Source organism: Archocentrus centrarchus, unplaced genomic scaffold (genome assembly GCF_007364275.1).
Source record: "Archocentrus centrarchus isolate MPI-CPG fArcCen1 unplaced genomic scaffold, fArcCen1 scaffold_43_ctg1, whole genome shotgun sequence".
Classification (NCBI taxonomy): domain Eukaryota; kingdom Metazoa; phylum Chordata; class Actinopteri; order Cichliformes; family Cichlidae; genus Archocentrus; species Archocentrus centrarchus.
The window spans coordinates 2,386,774-2,404,904 of NW_022060269.1; the positions used below are offsets into that span (position 1 = coordinate 2,386,774).

The 18,131-nt window shown below is 47.6% G+C and overlaps 1 protein-coding gene across 1 annotated transcript in view; it reads left to right on the forward strand.

The window, feature by feature from the left end:
• Nucleotides 1-14,464: 14,464 nt before the first annotated feature.
• The window catches only part of LOC115777110 (potassium voltage-gated channel subfamily C member 1-like), a 138,656-nt gene continuing 134,989 nt past the window's right edge, over nucleotides 14,465-18,131 (forward strand). The window contains exons 1-2 of the mRNA XM_030724944.1: nucleotides 14,465-14,480; nucleotides 16,644-17,167. Of these exons, the coding sequence (XP_030580804.1) occupies nucleotides 14,465-14,480; nucleotides 16,644-17,167 (540 nt within the window). The remainder of the gene's footprint in view (nucleotides 14,481-16,643; nucleotides 17,168-18,131) is intronic.

Sequence of the window (18,131 nt, forward strand, 5' to 3'; positions counted from 1 at the left end):
GGAATCTTCCAGATTTATTCCCATGTTGAAAGTTCTACAAATGCAGCCTCTGCACCAGAAATTGTGTCTGCTTATCAATTATATCATTTAATTCCAGTTTTAGTTTTCTCAGGTTGCTAATTATATGTTCTTCTGTTGAGGCAGCTTCTAAAGATTTAATTAATTTTTTTTAATTCTAAGACAGTTTTTTCTTTATTTTTCTTATGCGAACAATAAGATGTTATTTTGCCCCATATTACTCCTTTCCTGCTTCCCATAGAACAAATGGCAATATTCCTGGCAAATCATTATTTTCTAAATATGTTGCCCACTCCTTTTTGAAACAAATAATGAAATATTGTTTTTTAGGTAATGATGCATTAAATGTCCAGTTCCCAATTGGTGGTGTAACTCTTTTCTGTGTCAGAGAGAGAGACACCAGTGCATGATCACTAATAGTGATAGGATGAATATGAGTGTCTATAATATCCATCATAATAGAGTTGCTAACTAAAAAATAGTCTAAGTGAGAGTGAGAATGGTGTACTGGTGAAAAAAAAAAAGTGTAATCCCTGAAAGTGGGGTGATGTGAACACCAAGCATCAAAGACCAAAATCCTTCATTATTGTTTAAGAATGTCTGCAGACTGATAGTTTCTTTGACTCACTGCTATACTGAGCCTGTCAATATCTGCATTAAACACCAGGTTGAAATCTCCTATTATAAGTGTGATAGCAGAGTGATCAGAGAGTGAAGAAAGCATGAAAAAAAGGAGGGATCGCCAACATTTGGTCCATATATATACTAGCAATACATAGGTCCATATTATAAATCTACCTTCTGGATGCATTGCTAATGGTCAAGTTTATTTTTCTATTACTCAATATGGCTATGCCTCTTTGGAGTTGTAGCAGGCTGAGTACGTGTGAAGGAACTGTGGAGAGGAGAGTGTGTGCACAGATGATTTGGACATGTCTCTTTGTAGAAAGACATCTGTCTGTAAGTCATTTAACAGATTAACAATTTTTAGCCTCTTTTTCCCTCGAACCAACTCTGTTACATTCAGACAAACCTCAGTGGGGTAATGTTTAAACTAACTGGTGTGTTCACTAAATGTGTGCGCGCATGTCTTTTTTTTGCCATAGTGGCTTTTGTTAGCAGTGGAGAGAGACAGGAAATGGGGGAAAGATACAGGGGAAGCCACGCGGGCAAATTGGCGACGGGCTGGGACGCGAACTTGCGCTGCAACGCGGCATATGTATGTGGTCGCCAGCTTCACCACTAAGCCACCCAGGTGCCCGTCTGTGTTGTATGTTGATCTGTGTACTAAATTGTAGCATTGAGGGTGAAGAGAAGAGAAAAAAAAAAAAGGAGAAAAGACGTGACAAGTTAAAAGTGAAATAAAACAGTGCAAGCGCCAAAGACCGGCATTAAATACTTATGTAGACATTAACCCAGCAGAAAACGAGTGTAACAAGAAAGAATCAGGAAAAGGCATTTGTGTGGATACAGATCAGCTGTTTGAGGATCAGTACAGCCATGTAGTGATGCTGTGGTCGCAGTAAAGTTGTTGTGAAGTTTGTCGACCGCGATGACAGCTCGGGAACTTCCTTGGATGCACTTTTTCAAGATCAGGAAGAGGACCTCTCCTTGCTCAAAGATCTCCTTTGGAAACTGGTCATTAACACTGAAGTGTTTCTTTGTTTTAACAAGTTTTTATTAAAATATATTTATAGAGACTTTTTAGCACCATGTTTCATTTTAAGATGTCTGCCATTTTGCTTTTTTTTTTGCACAAACAGGCAGTAGCACCAGAGAATTTGTCCTGATGTACAACCAGAAAATTCCACACATGAAAATTCCTACTGTGGTGTAATTTTGCTTTTAAAGAAAATTTAGAAAGGGGTGCTGTGAGGGATTTACACAAACCAGCCAGGAACCCACTGAATGGTTTCAAAAAAAGTTCTTAATTTATTACAAAAATTATCTCCAAAAAATTATAAGCTGGGCCCAGAACAAAAGTCAGCAAACAAACTTCAACTCAGGTAGGAACTCGAACACAAACCCCCCCCCCCGCAAACAAGACAAGAGGGAAACTTAAATAGTGGCTGATCAGACCACTGCTGACAAACACAAGGGGGTAAACAACTAACAAACCAACACAAACTAATAAACAAAACTTAATTAACAAACAAATTCCCCCCTCCCTTTACAAACAGATGGTAGAACCCACTAAGGAGTTTATGCCGGCCATATAAGGAGAAGGGCAGCTGGAGCTTCTTGTTGTCCTCCAGCAGCAGCTCCATAGAAACTGATAACTCAAACAAAAGAGAAATTAATCCCACAAAATAGCAAACTGACACCTAAAGTTAACTAAATGTGTGCACTGCAAATAGTCAAGGAATGAGGCTAAATAAAGTATTAATTGAAAATCTAACATACAAATATATAAATACACTTTAAGAATAAAAATATAAACCAATTACCAACCCTGATCAGCTTTAATGTGGGTGACAGCAGGTACGGCTGTCACATTCCCCCACCCTTAAGACGTCTCACCCAACCAACGGGAGAGGTAGTCTTGCCAGGGATGTGCTGCACTGTAAAGCAGAAAGGTTGCATGGCAAGATACCATCGAGTAATGCGACTGTTTGTGTCCTTCATCTGCTGAAGCCACTGAAGAGCTTTATGGTCCATCTGGAGAACAAACTCCCTTCCCAGCAGATAATACTTTAGGGAGTCCAGGGCCCACTTTATTGCCAAGGCTTCCTTTTCCACCATAGAATAACGGAGCTCTCTGGGGTACAGTTTACAGCTGATGAAGGCTACAGGCTGCAAATCCTCACCTCCTTGCAGGAGGACTGCTCCAAGACCTCTTCCCGAGGCATCCGTTTGTAGAACGAAAGGTTGGTCAAAGTCTGGGCACTTAAGGGTAGGACTCTTGCCCAGAGCCTGCTGAATGTCATGATATGCTGCAATAGTTCTCTGTCCACTGGACTTTACTGGGACATTTGGAACCAGTCATATCTGTCAGTGCGGCAGCTCTGGCTGAGAAGTTTGGTATGAATCGGTGGTAAAAACCTGCCATCCCTAAAAATGACCTCAATTGCTTTTTAGTTTGAGGTAGTGGACAGGATTCAATGGCATGAATCTTACGAACCTGCGGCTTGAGCTCCCCGTGTCCAATCATGAAACCCAGATACTCTGTTTCAGATCGTGCAAATGTGCATTTTGCTGGATTGATAGTCAAACCTGCACCTTGAAGGCGACCCAAAACCTCTTGTAGATGCCGCAGATGTTCCTCCCATGAGTTACTATAGATCACAATATCATCAAGGTAAGCACAGGCAAAGCCATAACATCCTCTCAGAAACTGATCCATGAGCCTTTGGAAAGTACCAGGCGCACCATGCAGTCCAAAAGGCATAACTGAACTGGAAGAGCCCCCATGAGGTCCAAAAGGCTGTCAGCTCCCTGGACTGCTTAGCAAGAGGAACCTGCCAGTAACCTTTACATAAGTCAATGGTTGTCAGATACTTAGCTTTACCCACTCTACTGACCAAATCGTCGATGCGGGGAGTGCGATAGGAATCAAACTTTGACACCGAGTTAAGATATCTGAAGTCAATACAAAAGTGCATAGTTTCATCTTTCCTTGGCACCAAAACGACAGGATTACACCACTCACTTTTGGAGGCTTCCACAATCCCAAGGGACAACAACAGGTCCATTTCCTTTCTTAGGGAGCCCAGAAGGCGCTCTGGAATTCTGTAACTTAGACGTTTAGCTTTAGCATATTTTCCCAACACAATCTCATGTTCAAGAATATCTGTACGACGTGGATATTCTTTGAATATCTGAGGATTACATAAAGCTCTGACCTGAAGTTGTTGTTCAGATGACAGATGTCCCAGATTAAACTCCATTGCTGCTGATGAGGGCATGTACTGATCATCCACAGCTTCCTCCTCTTCCACTGCTCTAATCAGCATAACTTCAGCCCCCATTTTGGATCTGTCTGTCCACTCCTTAAGTAGATTCACATGAAGTGCTTTGGTGGAATGTGGCTGTCCTGATTTGCTCACCTAATAGGTGGTAGGTCCAAGCCGTTTTACTATCTCAAATGGCCCCTGCCACTTAGCCAGAAGCTTGCTCTCGCTAGACGGTAGCATGACAAGGACCTTCTGACCCAGGACAAAAGTTCTGCCGGGCTGACTTGTCATACCAAATCTTCTGGTACTTTTGAGCTTCTGCCATGTGCTGCTGGGCCAATGCAGTGATCTTTTGTAGCCTCTCTCTCTCTCTCATCTGTAGGACATAAGAGACAACATCAACAGGCCCCTCCCTCCCCTCTTCTCCAGCCCAGGTCTCCTTTAATAACGCCAGAGGTCCCCTCACCTCATGACCATATAAAAGTTCAAATGGAGAGAACCCCGTGGCGGCCTGTGGCACCTCCCTGTAAGCGAAGAGGAGATAAGGTAGCCATTGAGCCCAGTCGGAACCAGTTTCATCCACAAACTTGCTTGAGTGTCTGGTTGAACCTCTCCGTCAGCCCATCAGTCTGTGGATGAGGGGTAGTACGCAGACCCTTAATTCCCAGCAAATGATATACCTGCCTTAAAAGAGTAGACATAAAATTAGTACCTTGATCTGTCACAATTTCAGAGGGAAATCTAACCCTTGAAAAGAATTGCACCAAGGAAAAAGCCACAGCTCTTGCTTTAATTGTCTTTAAGGGAAACACTTCGGGGTGCTTGGTTGCATAATCTGTTATCACCAGCATATATCGGTTTCCAGCTTTGCTTCTTTCAAGTGGCCCCACAATGTCCATGCCCAAACGTTCAAAAGGAGTGTTGATCAGGGGAAGAGGCTGCCATGGTGCTCTGGAGGGGAACCTGTATGAGGTTAGTTGGCACTGAGGGCAGGTTCTACAAAACTGAACAACCTCAGCCCGTAAGCCAGGCCAGTAGAAATGGCGCTTGATGCGAGCCAGAGTGTTGTGTTTCCCTAGGTGGCAAGCCCATGGAATTGAATGACCCAGGTTAAGCACCATCTCTCTTGCCTCCTTGGGGACCACCAACCACCTAACTGCCCCCTGTTGGTGGTAGAGAATATTATTCTGCAGAACAAACTCATCAACAGTGCCTTTGAGATTACCTTCCTCAGGTTCTTTAACTTTCAAGAAGAGGGCCGCCAGACTGGGGTCATCCCGCTGCATTTGATCCATGTTTGAAGGAATCTTAAACCCTTGAGGCAGGTCCTGCGCCCCTTCTCTAGATGTACCAGAAGTGTACAGAAACTTCTGTCTCTTCTGTCTACCTGATTTCCAAGTTTTTCCAGGCTGCACATCCAAGTCTGCATCATAAAAAGGTAGCACACTGAGGATTGGAGGAGACTCCTCTGGCTGCTTTACTTGTGAACGTGTTACAACGTTACAGCTCTGTGGTTCATGTAGCAAGTCAAACAAAATAGGTAAGTCAGTACCCAGCACTACTGGGAAAGAAAGCTGCTCTGCAACCCCAACATTCAGCAGATATGATTGTCCTTGCACTTCAATATAAAGGTCTGCTGTGGGATATGGCCTCTCCTCACCGTGTACACAGCGGATTGAGATGGTATCAGATGTGCAAGTTACATTAGCTGGAACTAGTTCTCTTTCAACCAGTGTCTGAATGCTACCAGTGTCAATTAGGGCCTTTACACTTTTCCCATTAACCTTAACATCACTTAGTTTCACTGACTGTCCATCACTGATGCAATTACCACTTTTAAATGGGACACACAGCTGAGTCAGTTTAGCAGGATTTTTTGGACACATGGGTTTTGTATGGCCTTCCTGACCACACAAATAGCAAACAGGCACTTTATTATATTGCTTGGGTGTTATACTTGCTGACTGGTTTCCCCTCAGGGAAGCCTTACCATCCCCAGGTATGTTTTTTTAGTGGTGTTGTACTGGTGCAATTCTGCGTGTATCTTTAGAGGCCTTCCAAGATAAATAACTCCATGGTTGTCCTTTCCTCCTTGCAGCCACAAACACCTCCACCAGTGAAGCAGCTTTGGATGCGGTTGGAGGAGCATGTTCCCGGACCTAAACCTGAAGCTCAGGAGACAGCATTCGCAGATATTGCTCTAAGACAATAAGTTCACCAATGGTCTTAACGGTTTTACCTTTAAGTTGAATCCATTTTTCATACAGTTCTTTCAGCCTTACATACAGCTCCTTAGGAGTCTCTCCAGGTTCGACCTCTGTGGAGTGAAATCTCTGTCGATAGATCTCCGGGTTAATGTCATATTTCTTAAGAATTGCCTCTTTAACAGATACGTACTCATGTACCTCATCAATATCCATATGCACATAAGCACTTCTAGCTTTCCCAGTGAGCAGAGGAACAAGACGGAAAACCCAGTCAGTTTCTGGCCAGTTACATGAGACAGCAATCCTTTCAAAAGCTGTTAACAAATGTTCATTGTCATCCGTTTCTGTTAATTTTTCTAATTTAGGCTCAAAAAAGGAATGAAACTGACCTGAAATAGGGACAACTTTACAGTCCTCTGGCTCTGGTCTCTGTTCCTCTGAATCCGGTCTCTGTTCCTCTGAATCCGGGTTTTCCAGCTTAGCAGGTTCAGGTGTTAGAGAAGTACGAGCTTGCACTTCTAACTGCAAAAGGCTGAATTGGTGCTGAAGGGCCTTAAACCATTGCTCCTGTCGGGCCGACTCGTCTCTCATTCTTGCATTCCGAGCCTCCTGTTGGCTCATATGTGCGCGAAGGATACCAACAAGATCTGAAATTGCGGGTTCTCTTTCCACTTCACCCTCCGTACCTGATCCATGAGCCTTTGGAAAGTACCAGGCGCACCATGCAGTCCAAAAGGCATAACTGAACTGGAAGAGCCCCCATGGGGTCCAAAAGGCCGTCAGCTCCCTGGACTGCTTTGCAAGAGGAACCTGCCAGTAACCTTTACACAAGTCAATGGTTGTCAGATACTTAGCTTTACCCACTCTACTGACCAAATCGTCGATGCGGGGAGTGGGATAGGAATCAAACTTTGACACCGAGTTAAGACATCTGAAGTCAATACAAAAGTGCAAAAAAAACCCCCCGCAAACAAGACAAGAGGGAAACTTAAATAGTGGCTGATCAGACCACTGCTGACAAACACAAGGGGGTAAACAACTAACAAACCAACACAAACTAATAAACAAAACTTAATTAACAAACAAATTCCCCCCTCCCTTTACAAACAGATGGTAGAACCCACTAAGGAGTTTTATGCCGGCCATATAAGGAGAAGGGCAGGTGGAGCTTCTTGTTGTCCTCCAGCAGCAGCTCCATAGAAACTGATAACTCAAACAAAAGAGAAATTAATCCCACAAAATAGCAAACTGACACCTAAAGTTAACTAAATGTGTGCACTGCAAATAGTCAACTAAGGAATGAGGCTAAATAAAGTACTGTACTCAGGCCTGGATTATTCATTACAGTCAGTAGACGAGTGGGGAGGGGGTTCAATTGTACTTGGGCAAAGTACAAAGCAAACATACCCACAGTGTGAATACACTCTTTAAGACCTCATACTGTAGTACCATATCATCCCAGTATGAACATTTTATTCTAAGAGTGCAGATCACTTGGTTTGAATTTTCAAAAGTACAATGAGAGGTAGAGCCTTTTGCTGTCAGCCTTCTCCCCTGTGTAACAACTCTCATTTTGGGATCAGGGGACAGACACCCTCTCTACTTTTAAGATTATGCTTCAAACTTTCCTTTTAGATCAAAGTTATAGCTAATGCTGGATCAGGTGACCCTGGTCCATCCCTTGAACGCTGCTGTGGGCTGCTGCAGCTGGGAGACTTTCCATGATATACTGACCACTTTTTCTCAATTTCCCATGGGTTTACATACCTCTATGTAAACTATTTGGTGTTCACATTATCTGTGCTCCTTTTCTTTCTCTTCAGTTTCTTCTCATTGAGCCTGGTTCTGCTGGAGAGTCTCTTCCTGTTAAAAATAAATTTTCCTTCCCACGTTACCAAGTGCTTGCTCATATTGGACTGTTTAATTGTTGTGGTTCTCGTTACTTTAGGGTCTTTACCTTACAAGATTTAGTCCCTCCGCACAGCTGCTGTTGTGAACTGGTGCTGTATAAATAAAATTTACTGAAATGACTTGAAGAAAAGGGCAGCATGGTAGTTAGCACTGTTGCCTCACAGCAAAAGGTCCTGGGTTTGAATCCGCAATCTGGCCAGATGGCTTCTGTGTGGAGTTTGCATGTTCTCCCCTTCTTTGTGTGGGTTTTCTCTGGGTAAAATTGCCCAAGTGTGAATGGTTGTTTGTCTCTCTGTGTTAGCCCTGTGACAGACTGGTGATCTGTTTGGGATGTATCCTGCCTCTTGTCCTATGACAGCTGGGATAGGCTCCAAACCCCCTGTGACCATGAAAAGGATAAGCAGAAGAAAATGGATGCATGAACTGAACTGAACTGAATTTAAGAGGTTATTTGAAAGGTAGGTGACCTGCAACTTGGTACAAAACCTTAACATCTCTTTTGTAGAGATGGACATATTCTGATAAAAGCTTGATTATGAAACAAGGCAAGTAGATGGTCGTAAGTTTGGGTACATGTGGGTAGTTTAAGGTATTCTATAGTTTGAGGGCATAGCTCTGTAGATTACATGTGTATGTTTCTGTGACATATTAGTGGAGAATGAAGCACAGTGCTGCAGACTGTTCTCAACTGGCCAACGCAGCACATTAGCTCTGCTGAGAGAGGAGGGAGGGTGGACAGGCAGTGGAGATGATAAGGAGAGGTGGAGAGAGAAATGGAAAGAATACTCAGTGTGAAGGAAAGAGAGAGAGAAATGGGAGAGCACTAATGAGCTGATGGTCTGCAGTCTTTTTCTCCCCATTTTGTGGAGCTCAGCAAATACTTGTTCTGCTTCTGGCCTCACTCTCTCTCCCACTCCCCCTCTTGTTGGTGGTGGAGGGACAATCTTGGGGAGGAACAGAAAGAGAGAAAATGGAGGGAGGGAGAGAGAGGGGGAGAGAAAGCAGGGAAGTGTGCGTCAGACACTATCATAGCCCTCATCCCAATCGAGCCAAGTGTTTTAGTAGATTGAAAAAGTGTGGTGGAAGGGAGTGATGCAGTTGAGAGAAAGAGAGGACAGATGAGAGCTTTAGTAAAGGAGACTCATTTTCATGCAGAACACCAATCAAAATCTTAATGACACTGATAATTGTTTACTGAGATCTTTTTCTTTTGTGTGTATATTCACTTTAAGTACATTCAGGTTTTCTCACCTGGTACCTTAATAAAACTGCTGAGACAACTGCGTCATTAATTTAAGCATTTTAGAGTTTACATTAAACAGTTTTAATGTTAACATGTCTGCTACAGTGTATTTATATACTGTATATTGAATGCTGCTGCTCTGGTCACAAAAGAATCTAAAGGCCTAAAATCATCATAAAAGTCCATCTCAGAAAGTTCCTTAAACTTAAAAGCACTGGAATTTAAGACACCTTTAAAAATGATCTTTCAAAGAGCAGCCCAAAATACTCAAATATTTTTTTTAATTAGTCATATATCTCCAGATATTTGATGAATTTATAGAAAACATTGTAAGATCACATTGATTTTTACAACTCTTGGCAAAAACTATGGAATCATTGCACTTGGAGAATGCTCCTTTTAATTATTTGCTTTGTAGCAAAACACATATGACAGCTATTTTTGTTTAATAGCTGAACACAAAACATACTTCAATCAAATAATTTTAATTAATTGTATATTTTTGTTTCAGATCAAATAGAGGGACAAAAGTATTGAGTCACTTGATGTTGAAGAAAAAAAATATGGAATTACTATGAAGACCAGATTTTCCAAATCTCACATCAAATGTGCATTCAACAGATTGAATGATTCAGGCATGCATAGGTATAGATTTCAAGGGGGGCACAGGGGACATGCCCACCCCAGTATGTAGAGTACATGCAACCCCCCCCCCCCCCCCCCCCCCCTAAAAAAACATGAAAAAAAGGAAATGTGGAAAAAGATTTGTACATTTCAAAAATCTTGCAGAAACACATCTGAGCTATTAAACTTGTCATGGCCGGGGAGGAAACGGACGAGGAAGGACTCACATGAAGGACTCCAGAAGCAAACATAACTAAAAAGGGGATTTATTTCAACGGGGAAACACAAATACAAAAACCTTGGAAGGGAGGCACAGGGAGACGAAGGGCAGGCACAGGGAACACAGGAACATGCGGGCACAAAACATCAACGACGCGACAGAGAACAAAAGAAAACTGAGGGCTTAAATACACAATGGGTAATCAGGGCAAGAGGAAACAGCAGGGAACAACAGGTGAGGCAAATGAAACTAATTACACAGGGGAAGCAAAGCTAAACACAAAGCACAAGGAAATCACATTGGCAAAATAAAACAGGAAGTGATAAACCAAGGAACACGCAGACAAGTCACAACACTGGGAACATGACAAACATACAGGGAGGACAAACTCAGGAAATAAACTATTAACACAAAACGCTGGGCCAACGGCCCAGGACATGACAGTACCCCCCCCTCAAAGGCCGGCTCCCGACGGCCAAAACCAGAAACAAAACCAGACAAGGGCGGGAGGCGGGGGACCAGGAAGGAGGGCCCGAAACAAAAACAGACAGGGAGCAAACAAAGTCAGGAACAAACCCAAAAACACAAGGAAGCACTGGAGCAAGGGTAGAGCACAAGGGCAAAAAACAATAAGCACAAGGAACCGAACAAAGAAAAGCAATGGCACAAGCTGAATACAGTCCAAAAACCAGAGCAAAAACACGGGGATGAGAAAACAAAAAAAAAACAACCGGATGAAACAAAAAGCGACGGCACAAGGCCGGAGAGCTCCAATGTCCAAAATAGGGGGTCGAAACAAGGAACAGTCCAGGAGCTATGACAAAACAAAAACAGCAGGGGAAAAAACAGTCCACAGTTCAGGGGAGTCAGTGGGAAATCCAAAAACAAAAAACACACAGTCCAGGAGGCCGCAGAGGCCAAGGGGCCACAAAGCAAAATCCCAACGAGGGAGGCCGACCGCGCTCCCAGCGGCGGCGGCGACGAGGACGAGAAGGAATCACTGGAGGCCGACCGCGCTCCCAGCGGCGGCGGCGACGAGGACGAGAAGGAATCACTGGAGGCCGACCGCGCTCCCAGCGGCGGCGGCGACGAGGACGAGAGGGAATCACTGGAGGCCGACCGCGCTCCCAGCGGCGGCGGCGACGAGGACGAGAGGGAATCACTGGAGGCCGACCGCGCTCCCAGCGGCGGCGGCGACGAGGACGAGGGGGAGTCACTGGAGGCCGACCGCGCTCCCAGCGGCGGCGGCGACGACGAGGCGGAGTCACAGGAGGCCCACCGCGCTCCCAGCGGCGGCGGCGTAGACGAGGAGAAGACACTGGAGGCCGACCGCGCTCCCAGCGGCGGCGGCGGAGACGAGGAGAAGACACTGGAGGCCGACCGCGCTCCCAGCGGCGGCGGCGGAGACGAGGAGAAGACACTGGAGGCCGACCGCGCCCCCAGCGGCGGCGGCGGCGACGACGAAGACACACCAGAGCCGCAACATGCCCGGACTCCCCTGAGCCCAGGGCGGTCAAGGACACAGGAAACTCGGAAGGTCCGAACCGAGCGGGACCCCCTGGCGGCTCGGACTGAGCGGAACACTCCGAAGACTCCGGCGGCTCGGACTGAGCTGGACCCCCTGGCGGCTCGGACTGAGCGGGACCCCCTGGCGGCTCGGACTGAGCAGGACACTCCGAAGACTCCGGAGGCTCGGACTGAGCGGGACCCCCTGGCGGCTCGGACTGAGCGGAACACTCCGAAGACTCGGACTGAGCGGGACCCCCTGGCGGCTCGGACTGAGCGGGACCCCCTGGCGGCTCGGACTGAGCGGAACACTCTGAGGACTCTGGCGGCTCGGACTGAGCAGGACTCTCCGGCGCGGAGCGCTCGGACTGAGCGGAGACCCCCATCGGCTCGGACTGAGCGGGACCCTCTGGCGCGGAGTGCTCGGACTGAGCGGGACCCCCTGGCTCGGACTGAGCGGAGACCCCCATCGGCTCGGACTGAGCGGGACCCTCTGGCGCGGAGCGCTCGGACTGAGCGGAGACCCCCATCGGCTCGGACTGAGCGGAGACCCCCATCGGCTCGGACTGAGCGGGACCCTCTGGCGCGGAGCGCTCGGACTGAGCGGAGACCCCCATCGGCTCGGACTGAGCGGGACCCCCTGGCTCGGACTGAGCGGAGACCCCCATCGGCTCGGACTGAGCGGAACTCCCTGGCTGCATTGCAGGGCACGCAGCCGTCTCCTCCGACGACTGGGGCTGCTTTGCAGATAGATCGGGTGAGTCAGATGGTGAGGATGAGGGTGACAGGAGAGCTGACTGAGGGCGAGCTAGTGCTACACTAGCGAACTGCGTGGAAGCAGACTGAGACTGGGAGGTGGCTGGAGCTACAGCAGACTGAGGACGAGGGAGAGCGGCTGGCTGAGAGCTAGGGAAATCAGGCTGCGTGGAAACTGACCGAGAGCTAGGGAAATCAGGCTGCGTGGAAACAGACCGAGAGCTAGGGAAAACAGGCTGCGTGGAAACTGACCGAGAGCTAGGGAAATCAGGCTGCGTGGAAACTGACCGAGAGCTAGGGAAATCAGGCTGCGTGGAAACTGACCGAGAGCTAGGGAAATCAGGCTGCGTGGAAACTGACCGAGAGCTAGGGAAATCAGGCTGCGTGGAAACTGACCGAGAGCTAGGGAAATCAGGCTGCGTGGAAACTGACCGAGAGCTAGGGAAATCAGGCTGCGTGGAATCTGACCGAGAGCTAGGGATATCTGGCTGCGTGGAAACAGACCGAGAGCTAGCTAACACTGGGGCCTGAGAGGGAGCTGACACAACTGGAGCTACAGAAGGAGCAGGAGCTGAGGGAACTGGGACCAAAACCGAAGGAACTAAGACAGGGGCTGAGGAAACTGACTGAGAGGGCACTGAAACAGCTGACACTGGGGACCGAGGAAGAGTTACTGGAGCTGACTGAAGGCGAGGGAGAGCGACTGGAGCTAGAGCTGACTGAGACCCTGCTGCTGCAGCTAACACAGAAAACCGATGCGAAGGCTTGGACCTGGTTGCCCCCACCCGCGGAACAGGAACGGGTGCAGAGGTCAGCCCGTCCGTGGCTGCCCCCACCCGCGGAACAGGAACGGGTGCAGAGGTCAGCCCGTCCGTGGCTGCCCCCACCCGCGGAACAGGAACGGGTGCAGAGGTCAGCCCGTCCGTGGCTGCCCCCACCCGCGGAACAGGTACGGGTGCAGAGGTCAGCCCGTCCGTGGCTGCCCCCACCCGCGGAACAGGTACGGGTGCAGAGGTCAGCCCGTCCGTGGCTGCCCCCACCCGCGGAACAGGTACGGGTGCAGAGGTCAGCCCGTCCGTGGCTGCCCCCACCCGCGGAACAGGTACGGGTGCAGAGGTCAGCCCGTCCGTGGCTGCCCCCACCCGCGGAACAGGTACGGGTGCAGAGGTCAGCCCGTCCGTGGCTGCCCCCACCCGCGGAACAGGTACGGGTGCAGGGGGAGCTGGAGCCAAGGGAGCGGGAGCAGGGTGAGCAGAGGGAGCTGGAGCTACAGCTGACTGGGAACACTGCCACTGAGGAGGAGCTGGAGCTACAGCTGACTGGGAACACTGCCACTGAGGAGGAGCTGGAGCTACAGCTGACTGGGAACACTGCCACTGAGGAGGAGCTGGAGCTACAGCTGACTGGGAACACTGCCACTGAGGAGGAGCTGGAGCTACAGCTGACTGGGAACACTGCCACTGAGGAGGAGCTGGAGCTACAGCTGACTGGGAACACTGCGACTGAGGAGGAGCTGGAGCTACAGCTGACTGGGAACACTGCGACTGAGGAGGAGCTGACACTGGAGGAACTGACACTGGAGGAACTGACACTGGAGGAACTGACAGAGTGCTAGGGTGAACAGACATTAGGGAAACCGACTGAAGGCTAGAGGGGCCTGAGTACGTCAAAACTGGCCGCGTGGAAGCAGGCCGGGAGACAGAAAGAGCAGACTGCGAGCTAGAGAGAGCAGGAGCTAAGGGCGTTAGAGCTAACTGCGAGCTAGGGGAGACTGACTGCGAGGAGACTGACTGCGAGGAGACTGACTGCGAGGAGACTGACTGCGAGCTAGGGAGAGGAGCTGACTGCGTGGAAGCAGCCTGAGGCACAGCTGACTGGGGAGACTGAGACTGAGACACAGCTGACACCGGGCACTGAGAATGCGCTGACACTGGGGACTGAGAATGAGCTGACACTGGGGACTGCTGTAGGTGAAGGGTGGAGGTTAAGAAATCCTGCACTAACCCATGCAGAGAGCCAAATAACCAAGGGTAATCATCGACTAGCCCTTGCAGCTGGGCCGTGAGCTGTTGCTGTTCCTGCTCACATGGGTCAGCCAGAAGGTCCATAACCAGTGAATCCACCCAACAGATAATGGTCTGCTTTGCCACCTCAGGGAGGGGAAAGGCAGGGGGGTGACGGGAATAATTGTCCGCAGGCATAGTAGCGTTGAAGCCAGTGTTACTCACGGAAACGGAGGATTGGGTGTGAAGTGGTGAAGCGGTCCGCGGCGTTATACAGCTCGGGTCTCGGGGTGCCTTCCGCCGTTGCTGCCGGGAACTCCCTCTCCTCCGCGGCTGCCGAGGAAGGGAGGGATCAGCGACAGGGGAGGCAGGTGAGTGACGATGACGGGGACTGTTCAAAGACGCCGGGCCCCCCAGCGCTAGACGAGTGCCGTCGAAAAAATTGGAGCCGGAGGGGGGTTTGTAATGGTCGCGTCGTTCTGTCATGGCCGGGGAGGAAACGGACGAGGAAGGACTCACATGAAGGACTCCAGAAGCAAACATAACTAAAAAGGGGATTTATTTCAACGGGGAAACACAAATACAAAAACCTTGGAAGGGAGGCACAGGGAGACGAAGGGCAGGCACAGGGAACACAGGAACATGCGGGCACAAAACATCAACGACGCGACAGAGAACAAAAGAAAACTGAGGGCTTAAATACACAATGGGTAATCAGGGCAAGAGGAAACAGCAGGGAACAACAGGTGAGGCAAATGAAACTAATTACACAGGGGAAGCAAAGCTAAACACAAAGCACAAGGAAATCACATTGGCAAAATAAAACAGGAAGTGATAAACCAAGGAACACGCAGACAAGTCACAACACTGGGAACATGACAAACATACAGGGAGGACAAACTCAGGAAATAAACTATTAACACAAAACGCTGGGCCAACGGCCCAGGACATGACAAAACTATCATGAACAAATGACCCATGCAAATTTAATTAGGTTACTTCATAAACAAAAGAGGCAAAAGCAGCCTGAATTCATACACTATATCAACTCATTCCACTCTGTATGCCCGATTTGGCAGGGATAATATTAAATGAAAACTATTGACAATAATTATTTAAAAGTCAGAAAGAATGACTGAGATCTCAATTGCATTATATTCAAATACATCTTGATCCCTGATTTTTTTCATGAATAGAGACTTAACTGTAAAAAAGACAGTTTTTGGCGGAGGTTCCCCAAATCCCTACCCCAAATGTTTCAGCAAAACCTAAAGATAAGAGAAACTTGGAAAGTTTTTGAAACACATTGTTTTTGATTATTCAGCCAGAGTAAGGTTTGCCATTTCCTCTGAAAGCCACAACTGTAAATTAGAGAGTAAACAACATCCATACAACAATAATTCTGTGCCACTGATGTTACTGAACCCAATCTCAAGATTTTCAAGTGCAACTTTAACAAATCTGCTGCAAGAAAAATGAAGCTCGAAAATACTGCATCCATATTAGTTCCGGAAATATGAGGTGGCCTCTTTATTGAATGCGGCAATCCTTTGGAAAAAAAAAAAAAAAAAAAGTGGGGCTGTGTTGTAATAACAGATATGATCTGGTTCTGTTCCTGCAGCCAGGTTTAAGCATCTGGTGGAAAGCTTGACACAGGAGAATGGAAGCTACTAAATAAGCAAATTCCTGAATAAGATTTGGTTCAGCAGTCATACAAAGATGGCATTATTTACACTAGTTGTCCATGGATATTTTAACATTTCCAGAAGAAAAAAAACAAACAAAAAAAAAAAATCGTGTACTTTCTGTCTCTCTGTTGCATAGTTCAGCACTTCAGTACAAGCTTACAAAGAGCCAAAAGATGAGAATGAGAACAAATTTGTTCATCTGGAAATCGCAAATTCCGACCATGACATGCCAAATATTTTCAATCATATGAACTCAATGAATCAGTCAGGCAGGCAGTCAATCAGTGGGAAAACGTATTGATTCATAAAATCCGCATCCCACACCTTATCTCTGTCATACATACACACATTCCTGCAGATTCACCGCTCTCTCTCCCTTATACACACACAGAAGCTGACTCCTCCTTCCTCTCCTCCTTTCACTTGGCCCTGTGACTCCTTGGCGGTACGGTATAACAGAAACCTGCAGAGGGGAGACCGACGGTTGATAGGGAGAGGCAGTAGCCGCCGCAGCAGCAGTCGGACGTACCGACCGAATGATGCTCCAGTGCAGCCATGACTTGCTCGGCGTCAGATAGCGAGAAGATCGTCATCAACTGCGGTGGGATCCGACACGAGACCTACAGGAGCACCCTGAAGACGCTGCCGGGGACACGCTTGTCTTGGCTGACCGAGCCCGACGCCTACAGCAACTTCGACTACGACCCCAAGTCCGACGAGTTCTTCTTCGACCGCCACCCGGCCACCTTCGCCTTCATCCTCAACTACTACCGTACCGGCAAGCTCCACTGCCCCAACGATGTCTGCGGGCCGCTCTTCGAGGAAGAGCTTGCCTTCTGGGGCATCGATGAGACGGACGTGGAGGCGTGCTGCTGGATGAATTACCGACAGCACCGTGATGCAGAAGAAGCCCTCGACAGCTTTGAAACCCCTGAACCGGACCCACCAGAGGATGACCCTGCACTCACCGGCGGAGCGGATGGCGACCTGAAACGTCTATGCATGCAGGAGGACGGCCGCAGGGCGACATGGTGGGAGGTGTGGCAGCCCAGGATGTGGGCGCTGTTCGAAGATCCCTACTCCTCCAAATATGCTCGGGTGAGTGGCCGGACAGGTGTAACATATAATCTGTAGCCTATGCTCTTTCTTTCTTGTGCGCGCTCTGCAACTCTTCGGTGTTTGGCACTGTTTTGGCCACTGCGCATTGTTGCGCGTTAAGTTGCTCCTTAAACTGTTGGAAGGATGAATGGACGTCAAATTGTTTTCGGGTTTAAAAAAAGAAAAGTCAACGTTCATTTGCATTTGTTCCTTCCCTTTAATTACTACCACTGATTTTCTCTGAAGATTGTGGCTCCAGCTGATACCTGTTTTTTTTCTTATGCATCACTCTGTCCTCTCTCTCCCAAATGTTTTGTGGGTGTGCATCCACAAAGCCATTTTTTTATTCCAAATCTCGTCCTTATCAGTCCATATTTTGTGTAAATGATTCTACAGTCGTTATTACTTAACTGATCAAAGCGTAATAATCGAATGTTAGTTGCCGCATCCTTGCACTTCATCCAGTGGGTTTGTCAATTGCAAATGTAGTTAGAGACTGTATGTTATCATGATGGAAACACTGTATCACCATAAAACACTGCTCTTGCTCGAGTGTTGTTCAGAAATCCTTAGTATTACAGTAGTTGGTCTGTTTATAAATGTTATCTATATTAAACTAGAGTACAAACATTGATTAATCAAAGTATTACTGTTAGCATGTTAATATGTTGTGCCAGATGTGTTTCTAGTTTGAATTTGGCATGTGATATTCTGCATGCCAGGAATTTGCTTCTCCTGATCAAAAGGTTCTGTCCTGGCTAGACTACCCGTTCCCCTGATAATAATGAGCCAGAAGAACAACCTTATTAATTAATCTAAACTTCATCTTAACATGTAGCTTATTTATAATATATAGCACCAGTTATCTACAACAGTGCTTTATATATAGAATCTTATATTGGAAAGGAAACCCTAACAATCAGACCTACAACTTGATAACAGTAAGACGGAAGAGCTCCCTCTT